The sequence below is a fragment of the Vespula vulgaris genome, chromosome 8, assembly GCF_905475345.1.
Source record: "Vespula vulgaris chromosome 8, iyVesVulg1.1, whole genome shotgun sequence".
Lineage (NCBI taxonomy): Eukaryota > Metazoa > Arthropoda > Insecta > Hymenoptera > Vespidae > Vespula > Vespula vulgaris.
In genome coordinates, this window is record NC_066593.1 from 6557274 (window position 1) to 6580517 (window position 23244).

General features: G+C 35.0%; 1 protein-coding gene and 1 long non-coding RNA gene across 7 annotated transcripts in view; one reads left to right on the forward strand and one right to left on the reverse strand.

Annotated features, from left to right (window-relative positions):
- The window catches only part of LOC127065750 (furin-like protease 1), a 175464-nt gene that overhangs the window by 151851 nt on the left and 369 nt on the right, over positions 1–23244 (forward strand). For 2 of the 5 annotated variants that reach the window (XM_050998541.1, XM_050998542.1), the window contains exons 8-13: positions 83–200; positions 896–977; positions 1710–1920; positions 3568–4320; positions 8479–8763; positions 21750–23190. In XM_050998541.1, coding sequence (XP_050854498.1) covers positions 83–200; positions 896–977; positions 1710–1920; positions 3568–4320; positions 8479–8763; positions 21750–22189 — 1889 coding nt within the window. In that variant the 3' untranslated portion in view covers positions 22190–23190. Of the gene's footprint in view, positions 1–82; positions 201–895; positions 978–1709; positions 1921–3567; positions 4321–8478; positions 17883–21749; positions 23191–23244 lie in introns of those variants that run through there. The other 3 variants (XM_050998543.1, XM_050998544.1, XM_050998545.1) reach the window with 3 other exon arrangements.
- LOC127065762 (uncharacterized) overlaps positions 8901–23244 on the reverse strand; it is a 56732-nt gene continuing 42388 nt past the window's right edge. The window contains exon 3 of one of the 2 annotated variants that reach the window (XR_007782185.1): positions 8901–9043. This is a non-coding gene — a long non-coding RNA (uncharacterized LOC127065762). Of the gene's footprint in view, positions 9044–10663; positions 11527–23244 lie in introns of those variants that run through there. The other variant, XR_007782183.1, reaches the window with a different exon arrangement.

Sequence of the window (23244 nt, forward strand, 5' to 3'; positions counted from 1 at the left end):
ATTGTAAACATTTCAAAGAAAATAAAATTATTATTAAAACTATTCTACCGTAAAATAATCCAATTAAGTATTTATTGATCAGTGAGTCACAGTTTCGGCTATGGATTGATGGATGCCACCGCAATGGTGCGTCTGGCTAGAAGATGGAGGACAGTTCCTGAACAACACAAATGTGAAGTATCCGCGCCACATTCGGGCAGGTAATTAAACGTTATTAAAATTCCTGTTTCAATTTCGACGAACGAAACGTAGAAACGTCAAGTAGGAAAGTAGGAAGAACGAAACAGATAATATCAAAATGAACGAGGAATAAGAATTTCTTTTTTCTTTTTGTCTTTATATCAATGACGTAATAGTTTCATTTGAAAAATTATAAATGTCATTTTCTTTCTGAACTTGATTCAACCTATCGCACGAAAAATATTATCAGCTACAATTTATTTCAGACACATTCTTACAACCTGGTAAGTTGAATAAGAAACGGATCTCTCTCCCTTTTTTTTTTCTTTTCTTTTCCTTTACGATCGTAGCGTGTCGACTTGTCTAAAGAAGAAATGGTCCGGGAAAGGAGCTTTCTGTAGATTAGACATCCGTTCGAGGAAAACTAGATCCTCTTGAAGCGAATGTTATCGTTGTGAAACAACCCCAAAGAAAATGTAGGAAACGTAGTATGTATAATACATCACTCTCACCGTCGTCAGATGTGGATTTCTATTCGTAGTTCTTGATGTTTCAAACAAAGAAAGGAATAAAGAGGATCGTCGTTTGTTCGCAGTAGATCGTGAAAATTTGTTGACTCCGAATGAAAGTCAAAATATTCTTTAAGATTGAAAAAATAAAATAAGTAGAACCATATAAAAATTATATTATATAATATAATTGTTCATTTTTTCAGAGCAATACCACCAAAGAGTCAATTGGTTCTCGACTTGCATGTGAAGGAATGTAGCGGAGTTAATTTTCTGGAACACGTACAGGCACGTATCCTTTTTAAATTCTCTTGAAATTTTTTCAGAATTCTTAAATTTCCGAAAATTCGAAAATTCTTGCAATTTTAAGGCTATCACATCGGTCAAACTGTAAATAATTCGTCAGCGAACGAGATTCTGTTTACCGACTTATCCAGCTTGATTGGAATTTAATTACTTTCTTTCTTAATCAACGCTATAACCAGCTCAAATCCTTTCCACTCTGTATTCTTCTTTTAATTCCTCCCGATTCGAGAATTAATCAATTTTTCGTTATATGTGATTAATGTTACGTCTACGATCTCTTTAATTTCTTTAGATCATTCGTTGATTTTAATATTCATATAAAATAACTTTAATTGTTTGACCAAAGTATTGACGAAATACTAATTTCTTCATACTCGTTCACGAGTTTAGAAATATTTGTCGAATCAACTCAAAAAGTTAATCGATATCAAGTAACTATTGAATACTTTCAAGATTCGGTTTATACGAAATCAAATACGTATACTCGTTTCATGAATTTCACTTTCTCTTTCTGAGAGTATTCTCGACGAAAACGTTCGGAAACGATTCTTAAAGCTTAAAGTGGCTTTTAGTATTGGCCACTCATTGTTGGCTTGTGAAAAGGGTCGTCGTTGTGCTAGTGAATGAGCAAGAGAGAGAGAGAGAGAGAGAGAGAGAGAGAGAGAGAGAAATGGAGCAAATTATGATACGATCGTCTGGACGCTCTTATCGTAGGCGAAGGTGTCGTTGATGGCTTCGAGAAGGGGGGATCTTCAGATACAACTAACCTCTCCTCAGGGCACGAAGAGCACTCTCCTAGCGAAAAGGCCGCACGACGTCTCCAAGGCTGGTTTCAATCAATGGCCATTTATGTCTGTTCACACGTGGGGCGAAAGGCCGCACGGTACGTGGAAACTCGAAATTCACAACGAGGGTCGATATTTCGGTAAGTTCTCACGTACGTTTTAACGTTTCTACCTTTTGTTCGCCCGACAAGATCAAGTAATTCGAGATCGACTTATATTTTTTCGATCGATTGGCTTCGAAAACTCACCCTGTTAAAAAATAAGAAAAAAGAAAAAGAATCTTTCGAGATGGATATCTATGTTCGTTGACTAATACGAAGATAGATTTTGTAATAACGAATGCAAGCTTATAATTTGCATATAGCAAAAGATACTAACAAATACTAAATTATTGAAATGGAGTTTGTATATCTATAAGACGTTATAAGTCGCCGTTATAAAGATGATCCTTGTCGAAATTGACCATCTCTCCAAAATGAATTATGAATATAAATTATTAGCGAAACGCTGTCGATATCACTCCAGTCGATCGATCCGTTAGTGCATTCATCCCGAGTACACTTATTTTTATTTTCGCCGTTCTCGAACGAATCGACTCGCTGGAGCCATCCAAGCCGTGTTTTATGAACGTGGTAGATGTCGATATTCGTGTAGGGCCTTCTAGTTTCATAATTTTCCAAACGGATATACCGGAGCTTACGCGAAGTACCAACGAATCAATGATGAGATTCGTCCGTATGTTACATCGAAGTAATCCGAGAAAAAACGACTGCAAAAGCAAGTAGAATAGAAGGCATAAATAATTCTATTTCCCGGGCATGTTTGTGTAGAAGTAACAAAAAAGGGAACTCCCTTCGATTTCCAAGTCACATCACGGACGATCCAGTTTGGATCGATCGGAGTACAAAAAGCAGGTCGTGTCAGATTCAGGGAAACGTTCGCGTCTCGAAAGTCTATCTGTGTCAAGATCACGTGGACTTCCTTATCGAGAAAACGCTGAGGTAGGTCGTAACTCGCATAGACGAGTGCTCGCATTATCGTATCTAAAGATAATTTCGTATTCAAACTCCGGCCTCGATGGCTGGCGCTTCCTCTTCGTTCTCGTTAAAGCATCAATGACGATGATACGCGGTCAAGAGGATGGTTTAGCGGCGAAGAAGCTAGGCTAACCTTGTACGAAGCTAAACTCCAAGTTAAGATCACTTGAAATCCCATTAAAGCTGATAGTTACGCATAGCTTGCGTTTAACGCTAACTTGCACTACTATTACAGTAGCACCTACCTCGATCCTTCACTTCGTACCTAACATTCGGTTTAATTCTCTTCCTTCTCATTCTCCCATTCCTTTCTTACGTCAACGCGCACCTTCTGCCAAGGCGTACACATCGAAACGCTTGCACGGTATTGTATATCCAAGTGGCGCGCTACATATTCCAGACGTTTTAGAGATTCAGACAATTGCTCTTGAGCCGTCGAAACGCATCCTTACGTTAATCCAAATTCCTAACTCTCTATAGATGCATATGCGTTCATGTTTGCGAATGTGGATCGAATTCGTAAACCGTAATATCGTGGGATTTCCAAGTTTCATCGATCGGTATGGCTCCAGCCTCGGATATCTATCGTTTGTTTTGATTCTTTCCATATTGACTGAATACTACCGATCTATAAATCAAAAATCCGACAGCTTTTGAATATTTATTGTAAACCACAAATATTCTCTGTGCCGTTCTCGTAATCGTTCTCTTGGCTTGTTTTCCTGCTGCTTTTATCGATGACGAATCCAGGCCGTGCAACGCTTCACGAGTGGGCGTTAATCTTCTATGGAACATCGACGTTACCTGATCGGACGGAATATGCCCTCTACAATCCTGCCAGTATGAATATGCCACGAAGACCGTTCGTTAAACCGCGCGAAACGACGTTGACTAAGACTCAGAATGCCTTGACGGCTTCTTCTAAGGGCAAACAGTCGCAGCACAAGGCCGAAAAGACAGGTAGCCTGAGTCCGCCGTACGTGGTCAATGCTCAACTTCAATCACAAAGGAAGAACAAGGTTCGGGGACAGCACAAGAACGGGAAATCCGCAAATCGACCAACTCCTAGACCAACGGCACAAACTTTGAGGGGATTGACATCTATCAAAGGTCCCGTGGTAGCGGGAGAAGTTCGATTGATTACCTCCAGACCAAGGGGAAGAAGTACACCCAGTCCCGTCACTACGACGACTATTCGAACCAGTCCATCTACCAAAATAAAAACGACAACGGTCTTGACCATTAGACAAAAAGTCATTGAACCGGTCACGATCTCATCGCCGCTTCAAAGAGGTTTGATCCTGATGGAGCCAGCTGCGAAAGCAGCCACCAATAAGGTCCCAGCGATCTTTCAACAATATCCCAAAATCCAGCAACTCTATCCTCTTTATCCTGTTTATGCTGGCGCTCGTGGAGCTGGACCACAACACGCAACCAGAGCTAAGGGCCTAGACTTATTACAAGACGAACAATTCGATCCTAGGAATCTACAATTGGATAAGGGTACCCTTATTTGATTGATGCATCTGTGAGGATCGAATCGAGTTGTTCCATCGAACAATGACGTAACTCACCCCAAGGAAATAGCTTCAATTTGCGATCGTAATAATATCGACCTGGAAATTCCTCATATCGTATATACATTCTTAGAATCATATCGAAAATTTTTATCACATTTCTATTCGTACTTCTATTTGATCGTTATCGTCAATCGAGAATCGTGAAATCTCACGTGTAATATCAAATATCGATCGATTCCTACCCCGATTTCGTGAATATGCGAGATTTCCTATTCGGTAATTACATCGGACGATTGGTCAAGGATTGAAGAGTCTAATCGAGCGGCAATTATTCATTCATGGCGGAAACCAGGTCGTTATATTTTCCATTGCTATTGAAGCCATTCTGCCTTTATATTTTCAAGCGTCATTCGCGTTCGTGGATGCATCTCGGTGCGATCTCTTTTTTTCTATCTACTTCTTTCGTTGCACTTTGCATTTCAGTAGTGGTACAATGTGTGTAGAAAAAAGACAATAAAAAAGAGAAGGAGAAAAAGAGAGAATGCATAGTAGTATAAGCAAATATCCCGTGGTCATTCAATAGATACGGAGGGATTCAATCTAGTAGAACTTAAATTTTGCCCTTTTTTTTCATTTTCACTTATTGTTCGCCGTCTATTCATTGTAAAACTGCACTTGGCCGTAATTGCTGTAATAGCCATTGGCTTTGTTTTTACCTTGATATATTGTCCTACACCACCACCTTCTTCACCTTATTATACTATTATACCCTTCTTTATTTTGTCCATTTAAAGAGTCATTTTTTCTCTTTTTTATTTCATTCTTTTTATAGATTCCACTATCTTAGCTCAAATTACGAGAATGCATTGTTTTTCCTTTTTATTTTGTTTTGTCTTCTCTTATTATCATGCGACTCGCTTAATTATTCGTCGACGTTTTTCCACGGTAGACGCATAAATACCGATGTGCTTGTAAGAGTAATTAATGATTCGCTTGTTGATTGCATCTCCTGCATTACTGATGTTCTCGATAAATGTATGATTAATTTAGTGTTGTTTACGTGCATCGAACAAGAACCGTCGATGTGCGACCTCCCTCGCTTCATTTAGATCTCTGTGGTTTGTTCGATGATTTACCGATGACTCCTCGATGAACGATAATTCAACAATTTTTTTAACACATACAAAATTCGCTGGTAGTATTCAATTGGTAAACCCAAGTAATGTATAAACCAAGAAAAAAAATCAGGGTGCTTCGATCAAAATTAATTATGATAGATAGTTATTCGCAGTACGTTATAGAAACCAGAATTTTTGCTAAAACTATAAATTACGTTACAATGTAAAACATTCTTACTGCTTGTTGTGTATCTCGAATCCATCATCATATTTCCACTTTACCATTTTACTTTCTTTTAAAGTTAGTAAAATGCTCTTAAACAAAGTTTCCCGCGAAAAAAAGATTTGGAAGGTACCTATCAAAAGTATTACCTATTGCTTTTCCTCGTATGTTCACTTAGTTACGCCATTTCATTTCCCATCTCGATTCCACTTCCTTTTAGCACGTAACAGAAGGAACACACGGCTATGTTCTCGTTAACAACGAACAGGAACGTAGAGAAGGAAGAACTTAAGCGAAAGAAATAGGGTAAAAGAGAGAGAGAGAGAGAGAGAGAGAAATAAAAAGAAAGAGAGAGAGAGGAGTGGAAAGCAAGTCGTTTCATCGACGATTTGCACGACCCTCAGCACTTCGTAAAACAAATGCTCGCCCTCTTCATCCCCTTTCTTCGTCTCTTCGTTCATATCCCTACTCCAAGTCTTTTCCTTCTCCTTGCTAGCTCATCTAAGAAGTCGTCCTGACAGTCGTTACTTTACAACCATCTTACACGACCGTAACAAGCGCGCTTTAATACTGACTTTACTGCTGCCTACAACCGGAAGTTTACAGTTTCTACTTCCCTCTTCTTCTTCTTCTTCTTCTTCTCCTTTTCTCTTTCTCTCTTTCTTTTTCTCTTCCTCTCTCCAATAAGAATAAATGGAAAGCTAACCAAGAGATAGTCGATTCTTCTTTTACTCTCACGCTTTTCTTTTTTTCTCTCTCTCTCTTTCTTTTCCTGTTTTTACCTTCGTCTTTTTCTTACTCCTGTACGACTTTCAGCGATGAAAGTATCTTACCGACGTCGTCGAGGCTTTACTAATTTCGCAAGAGACAACATCGACTACATATTTTCTTTTTCTTCCACTTTTTCTTCCGTTCGTGTCATCCTGTCGTGTTGAAGTGCTTACGATCTTCTTATATCCTCTATAAAAGCTCGAAAACGTACGATATTGCGGAGAGACAGATGTATAATTCAAATGGTTTATGAAATTTTATATAGATAAAATGTATTTATCAAAAGAAAAAAAAAAGAATAAAAGAAATTCGGTTTTTATTCCTGTACAATTTTTACTCGCAACGTTTTGAAAATTCAAGAAGTAAAGTTTTAATAAATTCTCTGTAATAACTCTTGTTCGACAAACGTCTCTTTTTCTTTTAATGCTTTAATACGATCATTTTATTCGGCTGTACTCGAAAACGTACAATTATATTACTTGAATAAATCATCGAAACATCCTGCTTGTCTTCCTTTGTGTTTATTTTGTCATCCAACTATCTTACTTTTAGTCAATTTAAACACTTTATAGTCTTCACGCCCAAAGTAGATTTAAGCTTATCTTAAATTCAGTGAAGAACTTTATGCTTATCTGTCGGAGACTTCTCCTCACGTATGACGCAAAACTGCGTTTATGAAGGATACTTAAGTCTGTGTGTAAATGTGGCTATGTTTATATATATATCATAAAAGCACCTGTAGCTAATAGAATACAGTGGTTCTCAAGCTTTGAAAATATTGAACTGTTTTGTCATTCCTCTCCTTCATCGTTCGAAAACGATGTATTTTTATTTTTTAGTTTGCGAACCACTTTCGTAGAAAACAACGTCATAATAATCCTTTCTTGATAATAATCCATTCTATGTTATTATCAAATTTAAACAGAAAATTTCGTACTACAAATAAATAAATAATCCAACAATTATAATACGGTAAGGTAATTATTTTAAATATTTTAGCTTGTTTATGTGCAGCATTATAAATACAACGTTGATTAATACGAATTTAATATTGGAAGAAATTAATACAGCGCTCGATAAATTTAAATTAAATGGAATTTTATTTCCATCCTTAAAGGATCTTAATAATTTCGAAGTCTTATCGAATATTTTCTTTTCTTTTCTTTTCATTAAAGGAGGAAATGTTAATAAAGTTTTTCTAAAAGTTCTTTCATGTTTTCTTTTTTTTATTTTTATGCATTTCAGGTAGATCTTGAATCATCAAGTTTTTAACCTGCTTGCGCATGCATTACGTCAACCACCTAAACTACTTTTCGATTGTATCATTAATGTACTTACGTTTCGAAGTAGTACTTTTATTGTTTTTGCAAAACTGCTCGTTTCTTCGCGAAAGAGATTTCGTCCGATTCAAATACATTTCAAAGATACCACTGTGAATTTCAAAGTATTTACTATTCATCCTTAATGATGTTCACAAAACTTCCTAATATAAACTTTTTCGAAGAGAACGAGCAGCAGGAGTATGCCAACAGTAGATTGCACTCGAAAATCGATTACGTTGTTTTAATTAAGGCATCAATCTGAACCGATTTACCTTAACGCGAGACAGAGTTTCAAATTTATCGGTCACGCTCGGGATCGAAAGCGGGATACAAATTGAATGAAAATATTTCAAACGGATGAGGCTAAAATCAATGGTGTCTTTGGGGACTCTTGTTACGCATATTATTTTACGCGATCGATCGTGAAGTAGACAAAAAAAAACACAAAAATAAACAAAAAAGAAAAAGAGAGAAAAACTAATGAAACGAAATAAAAATAAAATCGGAACAGGATAAAAGTCAAGTAGAAAAAACGTAAACATTGATATCAAATCGTTCATCACGCTCGAGATTTATCTAGTTGGTAAAGAAAAATATTTTATTAATATTATTCAGTAAGTGGAGATTGCTCTGTCTCGTACGATAAGGCATTATCGATTCACGGCATCGTGAAGTTTTTCATTGACACGATTTTACGCTGATTGTAGATACCCTTGAGGAGTGGAAGCTGGTATTTTACGGTACCGAGACGTCCTTGGAATTCAACGAGGATTTAGACAAGGACAAACCAGGTTTGACGAATGTCCAGCCGGTGGAGATCCAAGACAATACGGCTACTGATGCAAGGCAGAACGTAGTAGACACAGAAGGTGATCCTTGGACTGGTAGCCAACAAGTAGAACGAGTCTCTCATCCTGAGGTACAAAGGCCAACAACGGAGAACCAGACAAATGGATGCGCCAATCTCGATGCCAGAAATGGCAGGTGCCTAGGTGGGTGCCTCATACTACTCCTTCTAGCCTACCTGCTCGTTGAGCCAACCTGCGGATCCTCGATCGTCGATCGCTCTCCCAAAGCCGTGAACTCGAGTCTCATTCTTAATTCGAACGTGACAGATTCCCTTCTTTCGGTCGACTCGATAACGACGAGAACAATGACGACGACGACGACGACTGTGACGGAAAATAAAGGAGAATGCGTCGTAGATCCTTCGATAGGCGGCTCCTCGAGCATTCGCTCGTGTTCATGATGATTTTCCCTTGTGGCTTGATCCTATAAAAGAGAGAATGAGTGAACGTAAGTATGAGAATGAATGACTGGATCTGCTCAGAGAAAAAGAGAGAAAGAGAGAGGAAGAGAGAATGAGAGAAAGAGAGAAAGAGAGAAAGAGAGAAGAAAAGAGTGCCTGGAAAACTCTCTTCTTCGTTGAGAAACTCCCAATACTTTTCTTTTTTTCTCTTTTTTTTTTCTTTTTTATTACGGATGATCACAAAAGACATCGTGAAGATACAAGACATCGAGCTTAAGAATCCCAAGGGTTCGTTCATACGAGTTCCCAAGCACGTATCATCCGTAAACGAGAATACACGTGCAATGAACAGCACGATATCGCGAACGATTTCGCCTAATCTCTTGACGTATGTCGTTTAGTATTAGGTTTAGCCAAATTCTGTGTCTTCGTTTCTATCATATAAGAAAGACAAAAGAGATGGGGGAGAGAAAAGATGGGGGAGTAAAAATATCGCGGTTAAACGGTGTATTAATGGTAACTTCTTATCTAAAATGTCTAACGTGATTTCAGCAATAATTTATAGAAGAGTTTGAATATAATGAGTTAATTCGCTCGATCAATCGTTAGTATTTCGTTAATCGAATACTAATCAAGTTTCGTATATTTCATCGGCATTAAATTAATCGCTTAAACTTATATTCGTCTTGAAAGAAATATTTGATATAGAGTTATCAAGAATTTTAATTAAATATATTCAATTTCGTTCGAATACTGATTTTCCCGCTTGTCATAAAAAAGAAATAATGCTCGTTAAATTCGAAGAGATTTAAAAGATTTTGTATTACTTGTTTATGTATTACGGAGAAAAAAAAAAGAAAGAAAGAAAGAATGAATGAAAGAAAAAAAGGGAAAGCACGTGTTTGCACCTTCTATGGTTCGATTCAACGGAACAGAAAGAAAAGAAAGAAGGAAAGAAGAAATCAAAGCTAAGAGATTCGATTTTGGAGTGAACGTGCTTCCAACAAAAATCTTGTTCGATATGCCATATAGGTAAGAGAGAAAGAAAGGAGGAACATCGAGTTCGAAGGTATGTTATTGTGATCTATCGGACACTTTCTTCCTTCGTACAATGAAACAAGTAAGAGAGCAAAAAAAAAAGAAAAAAAAAATACGAGGTACGGCGAGAAAAGCTGCCATTTACGAGATCGCGATCGAGCGTTTTCACTTATGGTCAATAATACACGATCGATCGATCTATTTCCTATATAATTCTTACTAATGCGATCTACGTACAATCCTATTTGAACGTTGCCTCGCGTATCTTCTGATACATACATATATATACCTATCTAAATACATACATACATACGTACATACATGCATTCGTCGATGCGTAAAACATTGCTGAATTTGTAATGGACTTGGAAGAATTCGAAGTAGGATCTTTTGGAACCACTTTGGATCTTTGCAAAGATTCAATGTGTTCCGTAAAAAAGACAGAGACAGAGGGAAAGGGAGACATATTTCTATCTCTCTTCCTCTTTCTTTTTCATCTGCTTTTAATTTTATATTCTGTTCTTTTCCTCTCTCTCTCTCTCTCTCTCTATTTTTTACGTCTCTTTTTAAACGTCTTTATTGCTGTTTGTTGTCCTATATCTGCGTTCTCTCTCTCTCTTTCTCTCTCTCTCTTTCTTTCTCTTTCTCTTTCTCTTTCTCTCTCACATACACACTTTCTTTGTGTTTTATTTTATGTTTTTCACTTCGTGTATATTCCATCTTGGATCTTACATTTTCTCGTTTTCTCGTTTCTCTGTTTTGTGTCCGCGTTTCTTTTTCTATCTTATCCTTCCCTAGGGAAATATCCGCTGAGCCATCAGCACTGCCGAAACAATGAGCTATATACACTCTCTTTGTCTTTCTCTTTCTTTGCTTACCTTCAAACGCTTTTGAGAGAAAGAAATTTTCACGATTGAACTTACTCGAACGTCCCTATCGAATTACATGTTTTTTAACAACTTTTTGCAAAGCACAAATATGACCGTTCCTTTTCTGAGAACTCCGAGACGAAAGCTCGTAGGTTGAGGTACATGACACATATTACGTACAGACGTGTACGTGTTTTTGTCGAAAAATAAAAAAGTTCATCCGAGAGACAGTTTGTGAGAAAGTTCGTTAAGTTTCGTTTCCAAACTAAACGACTGGTGGCCGCTGGATTTTGTAAAAATCTGGCAAGTCTATAGGCAAAGAAAAATAAAAGAGAAAAAACAAACGTAGATCAGATTCGAAAAAAGACGAATTTTTCTGTTCAAAGAGAGAACAAAAATTGATCGTTTGCTCGACGTCAAACTCAACTTCATGGATATTGGCTAGAAATTTTCGTTGACTATTAAAACTCACGTACGTTGATATTTAAAGATGTATAAACCCCTATGCGGAATCCTATCTCTCTGTTTATTCGTCTGAGTGTGTTTTTCCTGTTAGATCAAAGGACTAAAAGAGCTTTGGAAAATCGTTCCCGAAGAATCTATAAAAAAAAGAAAAATAGGAATGTTCGTGCTGGAATTGACTAGAAAGCTAGTACTTCTGATCTAAAATGAGAGTAAAAAAAAAAAAAAGAGTTCATGCAACCGTGAACACTTTTCTCTTTTTCCAAATTCCCAAGCAAATCGATTGGATAATATCGATATTTCTATTATCATCCAAAGTTATTTTATTATTATACCGACATTTGGTAAAATTTACATCTGTAATTGCTAGCAAAGCCTTCGAAAAATGATAACAATTAATTATATGAGACAAGGAAAGAGAACGTATTATTAATGAATTAATTAACTATTTAATTAATTTAAATTAATTAAAATAAATTGATTTATATTACTCGTACCAAGTACAAATTTCATTTATTAGATTTCGATTAAATAACAATTTATAATTAATTAGTAAATTTTCATCATTCGATATCCCAACAAATACTTTGAAAGATGGTTGGATAAAAATATAGTACGTACATACTATAAGAAAGATCAAATGAATGTTAGAACGCATTCAGTTCGGGTAATACGTTTTTTCGTCCTTTCGTGTCCACCAGCAACGATAGCAAACAGCAGCAGCAGCAGCAGCAGTAGCAGCCTTGCTACCGATTTCCTTTTTATTTTGTTGCGCTGCTTTACCCGGCTGGTGCTGCTGGCACCAGCAGCACCATGCTCAACTCACGTTGCTGTAGAACATCCAGGCAGCATGAAACGAATAATTCTCTCGGTTGGCGTTCGAGCGGACGAAACGAAACGGAAAATCGAGAGAAAAGAGTCGCGTTGCTGCTTCGCCTACGAAACGACCCAGTTTTCGATTCGTCGTTAACCGGCACGCTTGCTCGTTCTGGCCTTGCTCGAGCTAGACCAAATTAAACCTTCCAAATGTGTCTCTCTTTCTCTCTTTCTCTTTCTCTCTCTATATATATATATACATATATATATGTATATGTATGTATATGTATGTATATATAGCTACAATATTTTCCAAGAGCAAGCTCACTGATTTCCCCGTTTAACACGAAAAGTCGAACATTTCTCTCTGCCGTTTGCCTTGAATATTCTTTTCTTTCTTTTTCTTTCTTCTTTTCTCTTCTTGTCACTTTTCCTCGAATTTAGCGAATTTAACCGAAACACTCTTCTCCTATTTTCTTCCGCTTCTCTTTATTCTTATGACTATCTCTTGGTTGAAAGTTTTCGAAAGAAAAAAATTAGTTCCACTGTGTAAGTGAGTCAAACATCGTTCTAGTGTTTTAAGATCAATGCGAAATCAAAACAGAGTGACTATGAAATAAAGCCCTTCATTGCTATGTCTATTTGAACAATTAGCTAACTCGGAGTTTCAACAGAGAATATAGTAGACGTCCCATTGGACATCTACGAATGGTTTTGTGTTTATTAAAATATAGCCAAATTTGCTTCTTCGGTCGAGTAAGTTTTAGTAATTCAAACAACGTTCGAGGATTGTTCAAATCGTTTCGAAAAAATGTTATTAATTTTTCTACCATTATCCAATCGGCATATTGGTGAAGAAGATTCTCTTATCGTATTGGTGAAAAATTGATAATTATTAAATCTTTTATTATTCGTCAGTGCAACGGCTTGGAATGTATTTCACTCGAACGCTTAAAACTCTTCTAACCTTTGCAAACTCATCAGAAAGTGAAAGTTGTCGTTCGATCGATCGATCGAAAGTAGATACTCCATCGAGAAACATTCATCATTCTTGTTGTTACATTATATTTCATATCATAATCATAATCGAATGCTGGGCGCAAGAATGGCAATATGACGTGCGATAACGGCACCCGATGGTCATTTGGGATGGAATAATTTATCGCCGTTATCGATTAATCGTAGAGGCAATTTGTCGCATATCAGTTTAATTTGTAAGGGTACTATATCGCATAGGTTTACGACTCTCCGATGATCTTTCATTCTCTCCCTTTATTTGTCTTCCTTCCCTAATAAAACGACCCTAAATTTTCCTCTATTTAGCTTTATCGATTGGCTGATCATCGCAATCATTGAGAAAAGTCATCGAATCGTCGTTTAATTGATTAATATTGAATTTATTAAATTAAGAATTTAACTGATGATAATTCTAACGAGTAAGATTCGTGATTTTTTTATTGATCGTCTTATTAATTTAGAAACATAGCATATAAATTATCTTTCTAATTTGGATTTCAAAGAGATAAGAAAAGAAAGAAGTAATATTCTTATAAGATGGCGATGTGCCGTTAATGTATCGCTCGAAGCGATGTTCCTAAATGTTCGTACTAATTTGAAATTCGAAAGGGAAAAAAGGGACTCGTAGAAATTTTTAAATGTTCGCCCTTTCGAAATGTAGCGCATTTAGTGCCCTTACATATCGTAATCAAGTCGAATTACGTCTTTCCCTATCTTCTTCGTTGTCGTTTTATAAAGTGAAAAATAACGAAGGACTATATCTTCTTCGCTAGATCGACGATTACACATTTTTCATGTCGAATTTTAATTATTTATAGTGGTAACGAACCTCTATGGTTATCAATAAATCAAATACTAATTAGTGTGCCAAAATCGATAAATCATTGCTACTATTAAATAGTCATGTATTTTCTTAATCGTCGACCTCGAATCAAAGATTTAACGTTATAATATCGTACGAGCTCGATAGTCGGATCTATTGTCAATACGATATATAAACAAAGGAATATCTATAGGTCGATTAAACGACGAAGATAGAGATAACGTACGATTTGATAATCCCGTAATTTAATTTTTAAATATGCTTCCTCGTGTGTCTGCAGGTAGACAAATTTCGTGATTAATGATTAATTATGAATTAAAGTGCGTAAGTTATAAGCCATAAGCTAACAATTAATACGTATCTATTGTGATTGATTGACGTACTTATGAAGATCGATTTTTTTCTTAGACCTTTTTATTTTATTTCTTTTCTTTTCTTTTCTTTTTTTGTCATGATCGTACTTATCGCATATTCATGAACTTCCTAGTGATAAAAAGAACAATTAGTTCGTATAACACGATCGCTATTACCGTTAATTTTCTTTGGAATGTTAATAGGTCTCTCGGGTAGAGACGGCCAAAAGAAAGATACGTACGGCGCATTTTAAAGTATGGCATACAGCATTCGTTTATACTTAAACATTAGGTAGTCTCCGTTTAAAACGAATTCGTACCGTGGGTGATTCGCATTAATGCGAAGCGTTGCGAAAAAAAAAGTTTTGAATTAACGGCTTAGAGCTTTTCCCATTATTTTTTCCTCGTTAATTTCACGATTGGACGATAATAGGATGAAATGAAAGTTTTCGCGGAAAAAAAGAAAAAAGAGAGAGAAAGAGTACTCGGTTATGATTTGACCATTTTTCTCAATACTTTTTTCGTTCCTAGGAAAAAAAAAAGATAAAAATAATTAAAAACGATTGTTATGGAAGAGAAAGATAGGAATGAAAGGGGTGAAATTCGATTTGACTCAAATAACGAAATTTTTCAACTACTGTGTTAATTTCCTCCTTCGTATTCAACATTTTCTGTAGCAATTTTGTATATTTTAGAACAAACTATCCCAAACTTCCTTCGAAACGTCAAATAATTAAACACATAAATGAATTTTGTAGAATCTCCATTTTCTTCGTTCTCACGATTTACGGATATGTCCGTTTGGTTTTATTAAACGGAGACTATCGTAAAATACATCGGATCGCTATTTCGTTAATTTAACTTTAGCCTATCCCTACTTCGCCATACATCTTCGACTTGAAACTTCTTTCCTCTTTTTACGCGTGTTCTTCCTGTCTCCATTTCTTTAAAGAGGCACGCGAACGTATAGCGAGCATTAGTTAAGAGAGTACGCTTCCGTATTTAATAGATAATTTTTTACGTGTAACTGTCATATTTGTTGAATATTATGTGATATGTATTTATATATAAATATATACATATAGGTATGCCTATAATAATATAATATCATAGTTTAAAACGATCGAAGATATCGGTGTAACAAAATGCCGATTCGGCCATCGTCGACGATAACGATAATAATTTAATGCTAACGACAAGCTACATCTGATTACACAACAATGTGATCAAATGTTCAGCTTTTAACTTCTTTACGGACACAAGTTATGCATTGCGGAATGCTCTATCGAACGGATTACTAGGACAATTGAAAAGGCGTATATAATGCGTGGTAAAAACTCGGATATATAATATACATATACATATTATTTCCATTGGATACAACGATGAATGGGAAAAAAGCAAGACATAATTTCGACAAACAATTTACTATTATTTAGTTAAAAATATACTATATAGTATACAATACGACAATTCCGTACTTAGACCAAACTATAAAGAAAATTTCTATACATCTAATTTTATTTTAAAGATCAAAGTTATAAAAAATTTATTACAATTCTGGGACAATACTCATCTTTTTATTTTTCTTTTTTATTGTTTTGTTTTGTTTTAAACAGAACGCCCAGTTTTTTTTCTGGCACACGCATTATATATATCCTCGCGTACACATATGATATATATGTGTATGTATATATATATATACACACATATATACACGTATATATATATATTATATATATACATATATATATATATATCAAACGCACATGCATATAATGTATTATAAATGTACATAAAAAAATAACCATAGACGAATTTATCGGAACGTCTCGTGCATCGCAACGGGAAAAGAGAGGAAAAAAAAGAAAAGAATTTTCATACGACGGTGGAACGAATTGATAGCTACGCTCCCTTAGAAATGATCAAAGTGTTTCGTTGAAAATGAAACTTCGATGACTTTATGGCTGCACATTTGTACTGATTTTGTGTCTTTGATCGAAAAACAATAAAGTGGTATTTTATTCGAAATTTTCGAAAGCGGCGCATCGATGTTTAGAAAACTCAAACGATAGAATGAACGTCGAATTGACGATTGTGTAATTACATTTCGTACGATATTTAAGCATAAGCTAACGTTTTCTAAAAATACCTCATTACCTTTTTTCATAATGAGAGAACGCGACTCGAGATAAAGGTAAAGTGAAAAAAAGAAAGCAAAAAAGAAAAAAAAAAGAAATGAATAACCGATGTTACGGCTAAACGTTTCTTCTTTATGATACTTCGACGCTGATTTGACACTGCAAAGTCGACTGCTACAACGTTTTTTTTGTAAAAGCGTGAATTAATAATCGTAGCAGGATAGAATAGGAAAAGAAAAAAAATTAACATTGAAAAATCCGAAATTTCTGTAAGAGATTATAAGGATTGATAAAACTATTTTATTGAATTCGAAGAATGTCAGTCAATTAAATGAATCAGCGTGGAGGCATGTCAGCTTTTGAATAAAAAACTTAACAAAAAAAGAAAAAAACGAAAGGAAAAAAAGAAAAAAAAATTAATAATAATGGTACGGGCGTGTGGCTGTTAAGTGGTACAATGAACGTTGAATGTGTTTTAATTCGTTCAGGTGTGACGTATCTTCCAAAATGTACAATACTTGTGACGTCACGGCGGGACAGACGGATTTCCAGAAAACTTCTTAAATACTATAGCTAGTTTTGAAAACATGCGTTTAATTCAATGAATTTTTCTTTTCTTTTTCTTTCAATTTATTATTAAAATTGTTCTCTTGATCTGTTGAAATTTACAAAATGCATCGTCGAACGAGAAATCTCATTTTTTCTTTCTTTGTTGTGGTTCTATTCAAATATAGCAGATGATATCTATTTAATATCCCTTATATCAATCGATATCGCGTTAAATCATTTATGAGAAATGAAATCAAAATCAAAATCAATATCGATGGTCTTCCGACATTGTTCCTCCGTGTACGGTCCGCCATATTGTTAATGTATCTATTGTAAATCTTTGTATGTATTGTAAAATGTATCTTTGCTTGGAGAGGCGACATATCTTAAGTTATAGTGTTCTTCAAAACATGAAAGAAATAAAGAAAGGACGTGCGATCGTTCCTCACGACACGCTCGCGTTAATGTTCTTCTAACGGTCATGGTTTTTTTTTCTTTTCTTCTTCTATTTCTTTTCTTTTTTTTTTCTTATTGAAAAGCAGCGAGTTTTGAACATCCCATAAAGATAGTCTAGTATAGACAAAAATTTTCAAATAAAAAAGTAAAGAAGACCGGAAAGGGGGATCGGGCGCGGGCAGGTCGCGAGGATTTGCCACATACATTTATGTACACATATACATAATAATATATTGTATAAGTAATTGCAATTATTATGGAATCATTATATGCGATATTGAAATTTGTATATCATGGAAGAATTAAAAAAGGGAGAATATCCTGAATACGAAAGTAAATCGAAATTCTTAATTCTAATTAGAAAGAAAAGAAGAAAAATGGAGAAAGAAGGAAAGAGAACAAGAAAGAAAAACGTATAACTGTCCCCTGGTAAACGCATATTTTGCTAGTACGAAATTGAACCTCAATCAAAACGTCCTTTTCCGGATTTTTCATTCGGGAGAAAAGTTTTTAGCGAGCGATCGCAAATAGCGAGAGGATTAACTTTCCTACGAACGTGAGATCAACGAACCATTTATTTTAAAATCGTATAAAACAGTTATTTTTTTCTTTTTATTCAGTCGTTAACTCGAGTGCATATAAATTGAAAAAAATATTTTCGTCGTTACCATATAACATTTTCGTTGAACTCACAAACGAAAGTATACGCTGAAAAAGGTACTTATTTTATTATATCGCAAAACGATAAAAGGATGATCGCGTAGCGTGGTAATGAATGAAAATCGATGAGAACCATCATAAAAGAGAGAAAATCATGAAAGATATTAAAAATTAACTTTTATTTGTTTTCCAAGTTTTCTATGCAAAAAGAAATAATTCAACGAATTTTAATGCAAACTCTACGAACTTGCGTGGATACGCGGAAAGACCGTGCTCGGCTTAACGCGGAATTTTTTAATTTACCTCCCTTATATACCTTATATTTTTTATCGTCGTCCGTATTAACCGTATTTCAATTGACTTGCTTCTTGTTTCCTCTTTTTTTTTTATTTTTTTCTTTTTCTTCTTTTCAGTAAATTCGAAACTCAAAGAAATTCTATCTATTAATAATTTAATTTGTGAAAATAAAAAAGAAGAAAGAAAAAAAGAACTCTGAAATCTTCTTTCCTTTTTATGCCTCTTTGCTCTTACGATCGCTTAGCAAAATAATGCTTGTGAATCGCATTTTTATTTGAAACTAGCATAAATCGTGCATCGATATTTATTTTAATACGCACTTCTATGAATGCACGCGCTCTATATTCTAATTATAACTAACTATAATAAATTTTCGACAATCCCCTTTTCAGCACCCTCTTTTTAAAGAACCAAACTCATTACAAGATCTTATAATTTTAACGATGGAAAGAAAAAAATCAGTTAACGTGTAAATTAAGATCTTTTATAAATCTCGTGCGATAATAACAATGAATAATTCTTAGTTTGACTCTTAGAAAATCGCGTATTCATTTTCTGAAGGAAATAAATCAAAGATACCGCGTAAAAATAATTTCCCAACGTGCAGGTAGAACGAGAATGTTATAATTTTAATTTTTCATACACGAGCTCGTTACACAGCACAGCTACATATATAGATCGTATATACGTTTTAAAAGTTCCCTTTTAAATATCACATGCACGACGATCAACGAGACATTTTAGAAATCCCAAGTCAACAACCTTCTGAGTAATTTACAGGAAGCAAAAAAAAAAAAGAAAAGATAAAATAAAATCCTTGGAAAGCCGAAATGAAAGTTAATCGTTCGACAGGAACAAAAAAAATCCCTTGTCGTCTATGTGAAGGAAATCGTGTGTCATCCATCTTCTGCAAGATGGAAGAAAGAGTCTCGTGTAATCCAAAAGAGGAAGGAAATAGGTAGATTATTTTGTCGACGTGTCAACCGTCGCTTTTATCCTCCTACCCTCACCCACTACTTCATAGCAGGTTCACGAAACGTATTTAGGTACTCGTTGGGCTCTTCCTGGGCGGAAGTTGCGGCGCGGATTTTCTCAACTCAGCCACCACCATCACCAACACCATCACCATTACAACCAATACCACTACTACCATCACCACCACTACCACTACCACCACTATCACCATCACTACTATCACCACTATCACCCAATACCAATCACATCCATATCCAGTATCAAAAATAGACCTATCCTTCTGATCGCTTCACCAGCACGGTGAGTCTTATTTCTCTACTCTATATAATTCCGATATTAAATTCTGTAACCGTATACAGAGTCGGATTAAGGATCATCACTTCGAGCTCCAAACTATCCTCCCGTTATTTGTAAGAACCTTCGATTAAAGGATTAAAAAGGTCGAACGTTTCAATTCAACTTTCTCTACAAATTAAACAAGAAAAGTTTGTTCGCCTTCGACGAATACACGCATACACATACATACACACATGCATACACACATATGTACTTACAAATATCTATCGTTCTTTAACTAAGATACAAAATTGCAGAATCTCCTTTATCTCTCGCTTTGCCCTTAATTCGACTCTGATAGCTTGCTTGTTTTATTACTATTATTATTACTATTACTATTATTATTATTATTATTATTATTATTATTATTATTATTATTATTATTATTATTATTATTACTGTTGTTGTTATTATTGTTATTATTATTATCGCTAAGTGCTTGCACGTGTTCTGTTTAACTTGTTCCTTCGATTCGCTTGCTTTGTCTGGCCGGTATGTTTATTTATTGCCTTGGAAAAAATATTAAGATATGTGCTAAGGAATTCGTATTGGGATCTTTTGCTCTCGTAGATAAGTTTAAAAAGTTTTATGCCTGCCGACGAAAATCGGGTAGGAAAGGTGTAAGTATTATACATATTTATGATTAACGACCAGCAAGCTAGAAATTTATACTCGAATAACCAACTTGTATTTTTTTTCTATTTAATCTTCTAAAAAAAAACAAAAAAAAAACAAAATGGTTCTTAGATCAACGAAGTTTGAAACATTTCTTTCAACGAACGTAACAAAGTTTCAAACATTCCTTATTAAGTAAAGTTTTTGGTAAAGAATTTCAAATGGTAGGCTTGCCGAATAGCATGAAGCTTCATTCGACTTGGATGAAATTTTAAATCTTCTTAAAAAGAAAAAAAAGAAAAAAGAAAAATAAAGAAAAAAAGTAAAGAAATAAATAAAATTTATTCAATTTAAAACTTAACTTAACTTTTAAACTTATTCAATGCGCACGAACTATAATATTACAATAAAATTTTGTCTAAAACGATTTATATAGCAACATTTGTACGCGTCCGTATAATGAATATCTCCATTGAAATCTATTTTTATATAAGATCCAATAATAGACATAATTTAATAAATCGAAGAGGATATTCATTACGTTCGATCTCAACTTTACTTGTTCAACATATATGCTCGATTTAATTAAGCGAACTATAATTACATTCTAAACAATGTGTATATAGTATATATGTGTATGTGTGCGTATCATTATTGTTCGAATGCAAACGGAATGTATCTAGATATTATGTGCTTGTGTGTATCGTATTTATGTATGCCATGTAGAGCATTTTCAATCGCTATGAATTGTACATCGGTATTACGAACATGCCGAGATGTTTACTTCCAGCGAAAGGAAAGTGTGCCGATTCTTCGATGAAAGGTATTCCTTTCTGATTGGGACATAATCGGTCACGAAAAATGAGAAATCACTTATCGCATTACAACAGTAATATCGACGAACAACGTAATGACGAAATGAGGATAATGAAGATTAACGAGACACAGGCCTACTTTCCTCTCGCTATTCTACGTAGATGTAAAAGAAGACAAAAATAAACAATGTAAGCCTGTCTTTTGTATAGAGGTGCCTGCAAAACGCTTTACATATTTATCGTGGATATTTTTTGCATGTTTCTACAGTTTATTGGAAAAGCCTTGCTTAGAGCCATCTCTCTCATACGTAGTGGAAGGTGTATTGACGAATATCCTACAAGTTATTTGATGATAAACTCTCTCTGTTTTTTTCCTTTTCTTTTCTTTTCTTTTTTTTGATTTCCTTAAAAACGAGTATGCACTAGTATCAGAAAGTAGTTACTCTAGAATCTTTATAGAATCACAATGGAGAACAGCATGGAAAACGAAGGTGTGTCATTTTTCAGAGTGCAAGTCCAATTGGTACCAGTATGAGGATAAATGCTGGCAAGAATGTCCGATCGGAAGCTACGCCATTACAGAGGAATCTACCACCAGAAAGGTATGTGGGAGGTGTCACTATTCCTGTCTGACTTGTTCCGGAGCAACCGATGGTGAATGCACGACCTGTCACTCTGATTCCAACCTCTTGACAAATTTCGGCGAGACCCAATGCGTTCTTCAGAATCTGGCCTGGCGATTCGAGTCGACGATGTGGTTCTATTGGTTAACCATTTTCTTTTCGATCAACGCGTTGATCGTTGTCCTGGCGATGATCTACGTTGGTGTTAACTGGTACATCAGAAGAAGTAATTCTTCGACGTACGATTACAGTAAGGTCGCTTATTCGAGCAACGGTGATGCCCGGAAGGTTCGACTCGATGATTGCATTTCTGATAGCGAGTAAAACGCAACCGCGAGAGATGCAAATTTCATTTTCCCTAGAACCCCATGGAAGTCTCCTCTCCAATGGGGATACAGTCGACCGTTTTAATGGAAATGAAGAGAACGGAGGAGGAGGAGGAGAAGGAATTAGAGAATATCTGCTAGATACTTCCATGAATGTTGGACCTTCGTCTGCTAACAAGAACAGCGAGAATAACATAATGCATTTATTCTCTGACTGACATGATTGTAAAACATTCCAACTTATCGAATTACAGTGATAGTCCTTGTCGCAATATAATGTTGATCTCTGACAAAAGACTTTTGGTAGTACAGTGATCGTTTAATGTATTATATATATATATATATATATATATATATATATATGTTTGTTTATATAAGTGGGAATGCAGAGGCTCGTTTTTTCATTTCTTTTCTTTCTGCGATCAATAAATACAGTATTTTATTTCTTTACCTATACAGATGGAATGCTATTAAACGTATTAAAAGATCATCCAAAAATATTCAAAGACTCTTCTTTAACAGGATTAATCGTATTACCTTGACTATGGTCAAATGGACCAATGAAATAACGTGTTTACTATTGTAATCGATTATAACAAGTTCGATATATTACATAATCCTTAAGTAAGACTTTGACTGCACAAGAACAAAATTAACAGAATGTAAGCCAAAATTGGACAGTATGACATTTATATATGTGTGTGTATATATGTGTGTGATATATATATATATATATATATATATATATATATATATATCAATAATGTACGAAATATTGTAAATATATTGCTAAGAAAAACACAGTTTTTCGAGTGTTTTACCTAAGTAATACGATATATCATGTTACTGTTAAATAATTTCACACTTATACACTTGTAATAATATAACTATATTATTGTTCATTGTTACCACAAATGTACATGTTCCACGCTATAAGAAGCATCGCGGTGTTGATTGTTTTTGTTAAATGTGATGAAATATAAAACACGAATGAAAATATTTCGATTACTCGTACATTTACGTTTCATCCTATTTCAATCATTCTCCAAATCC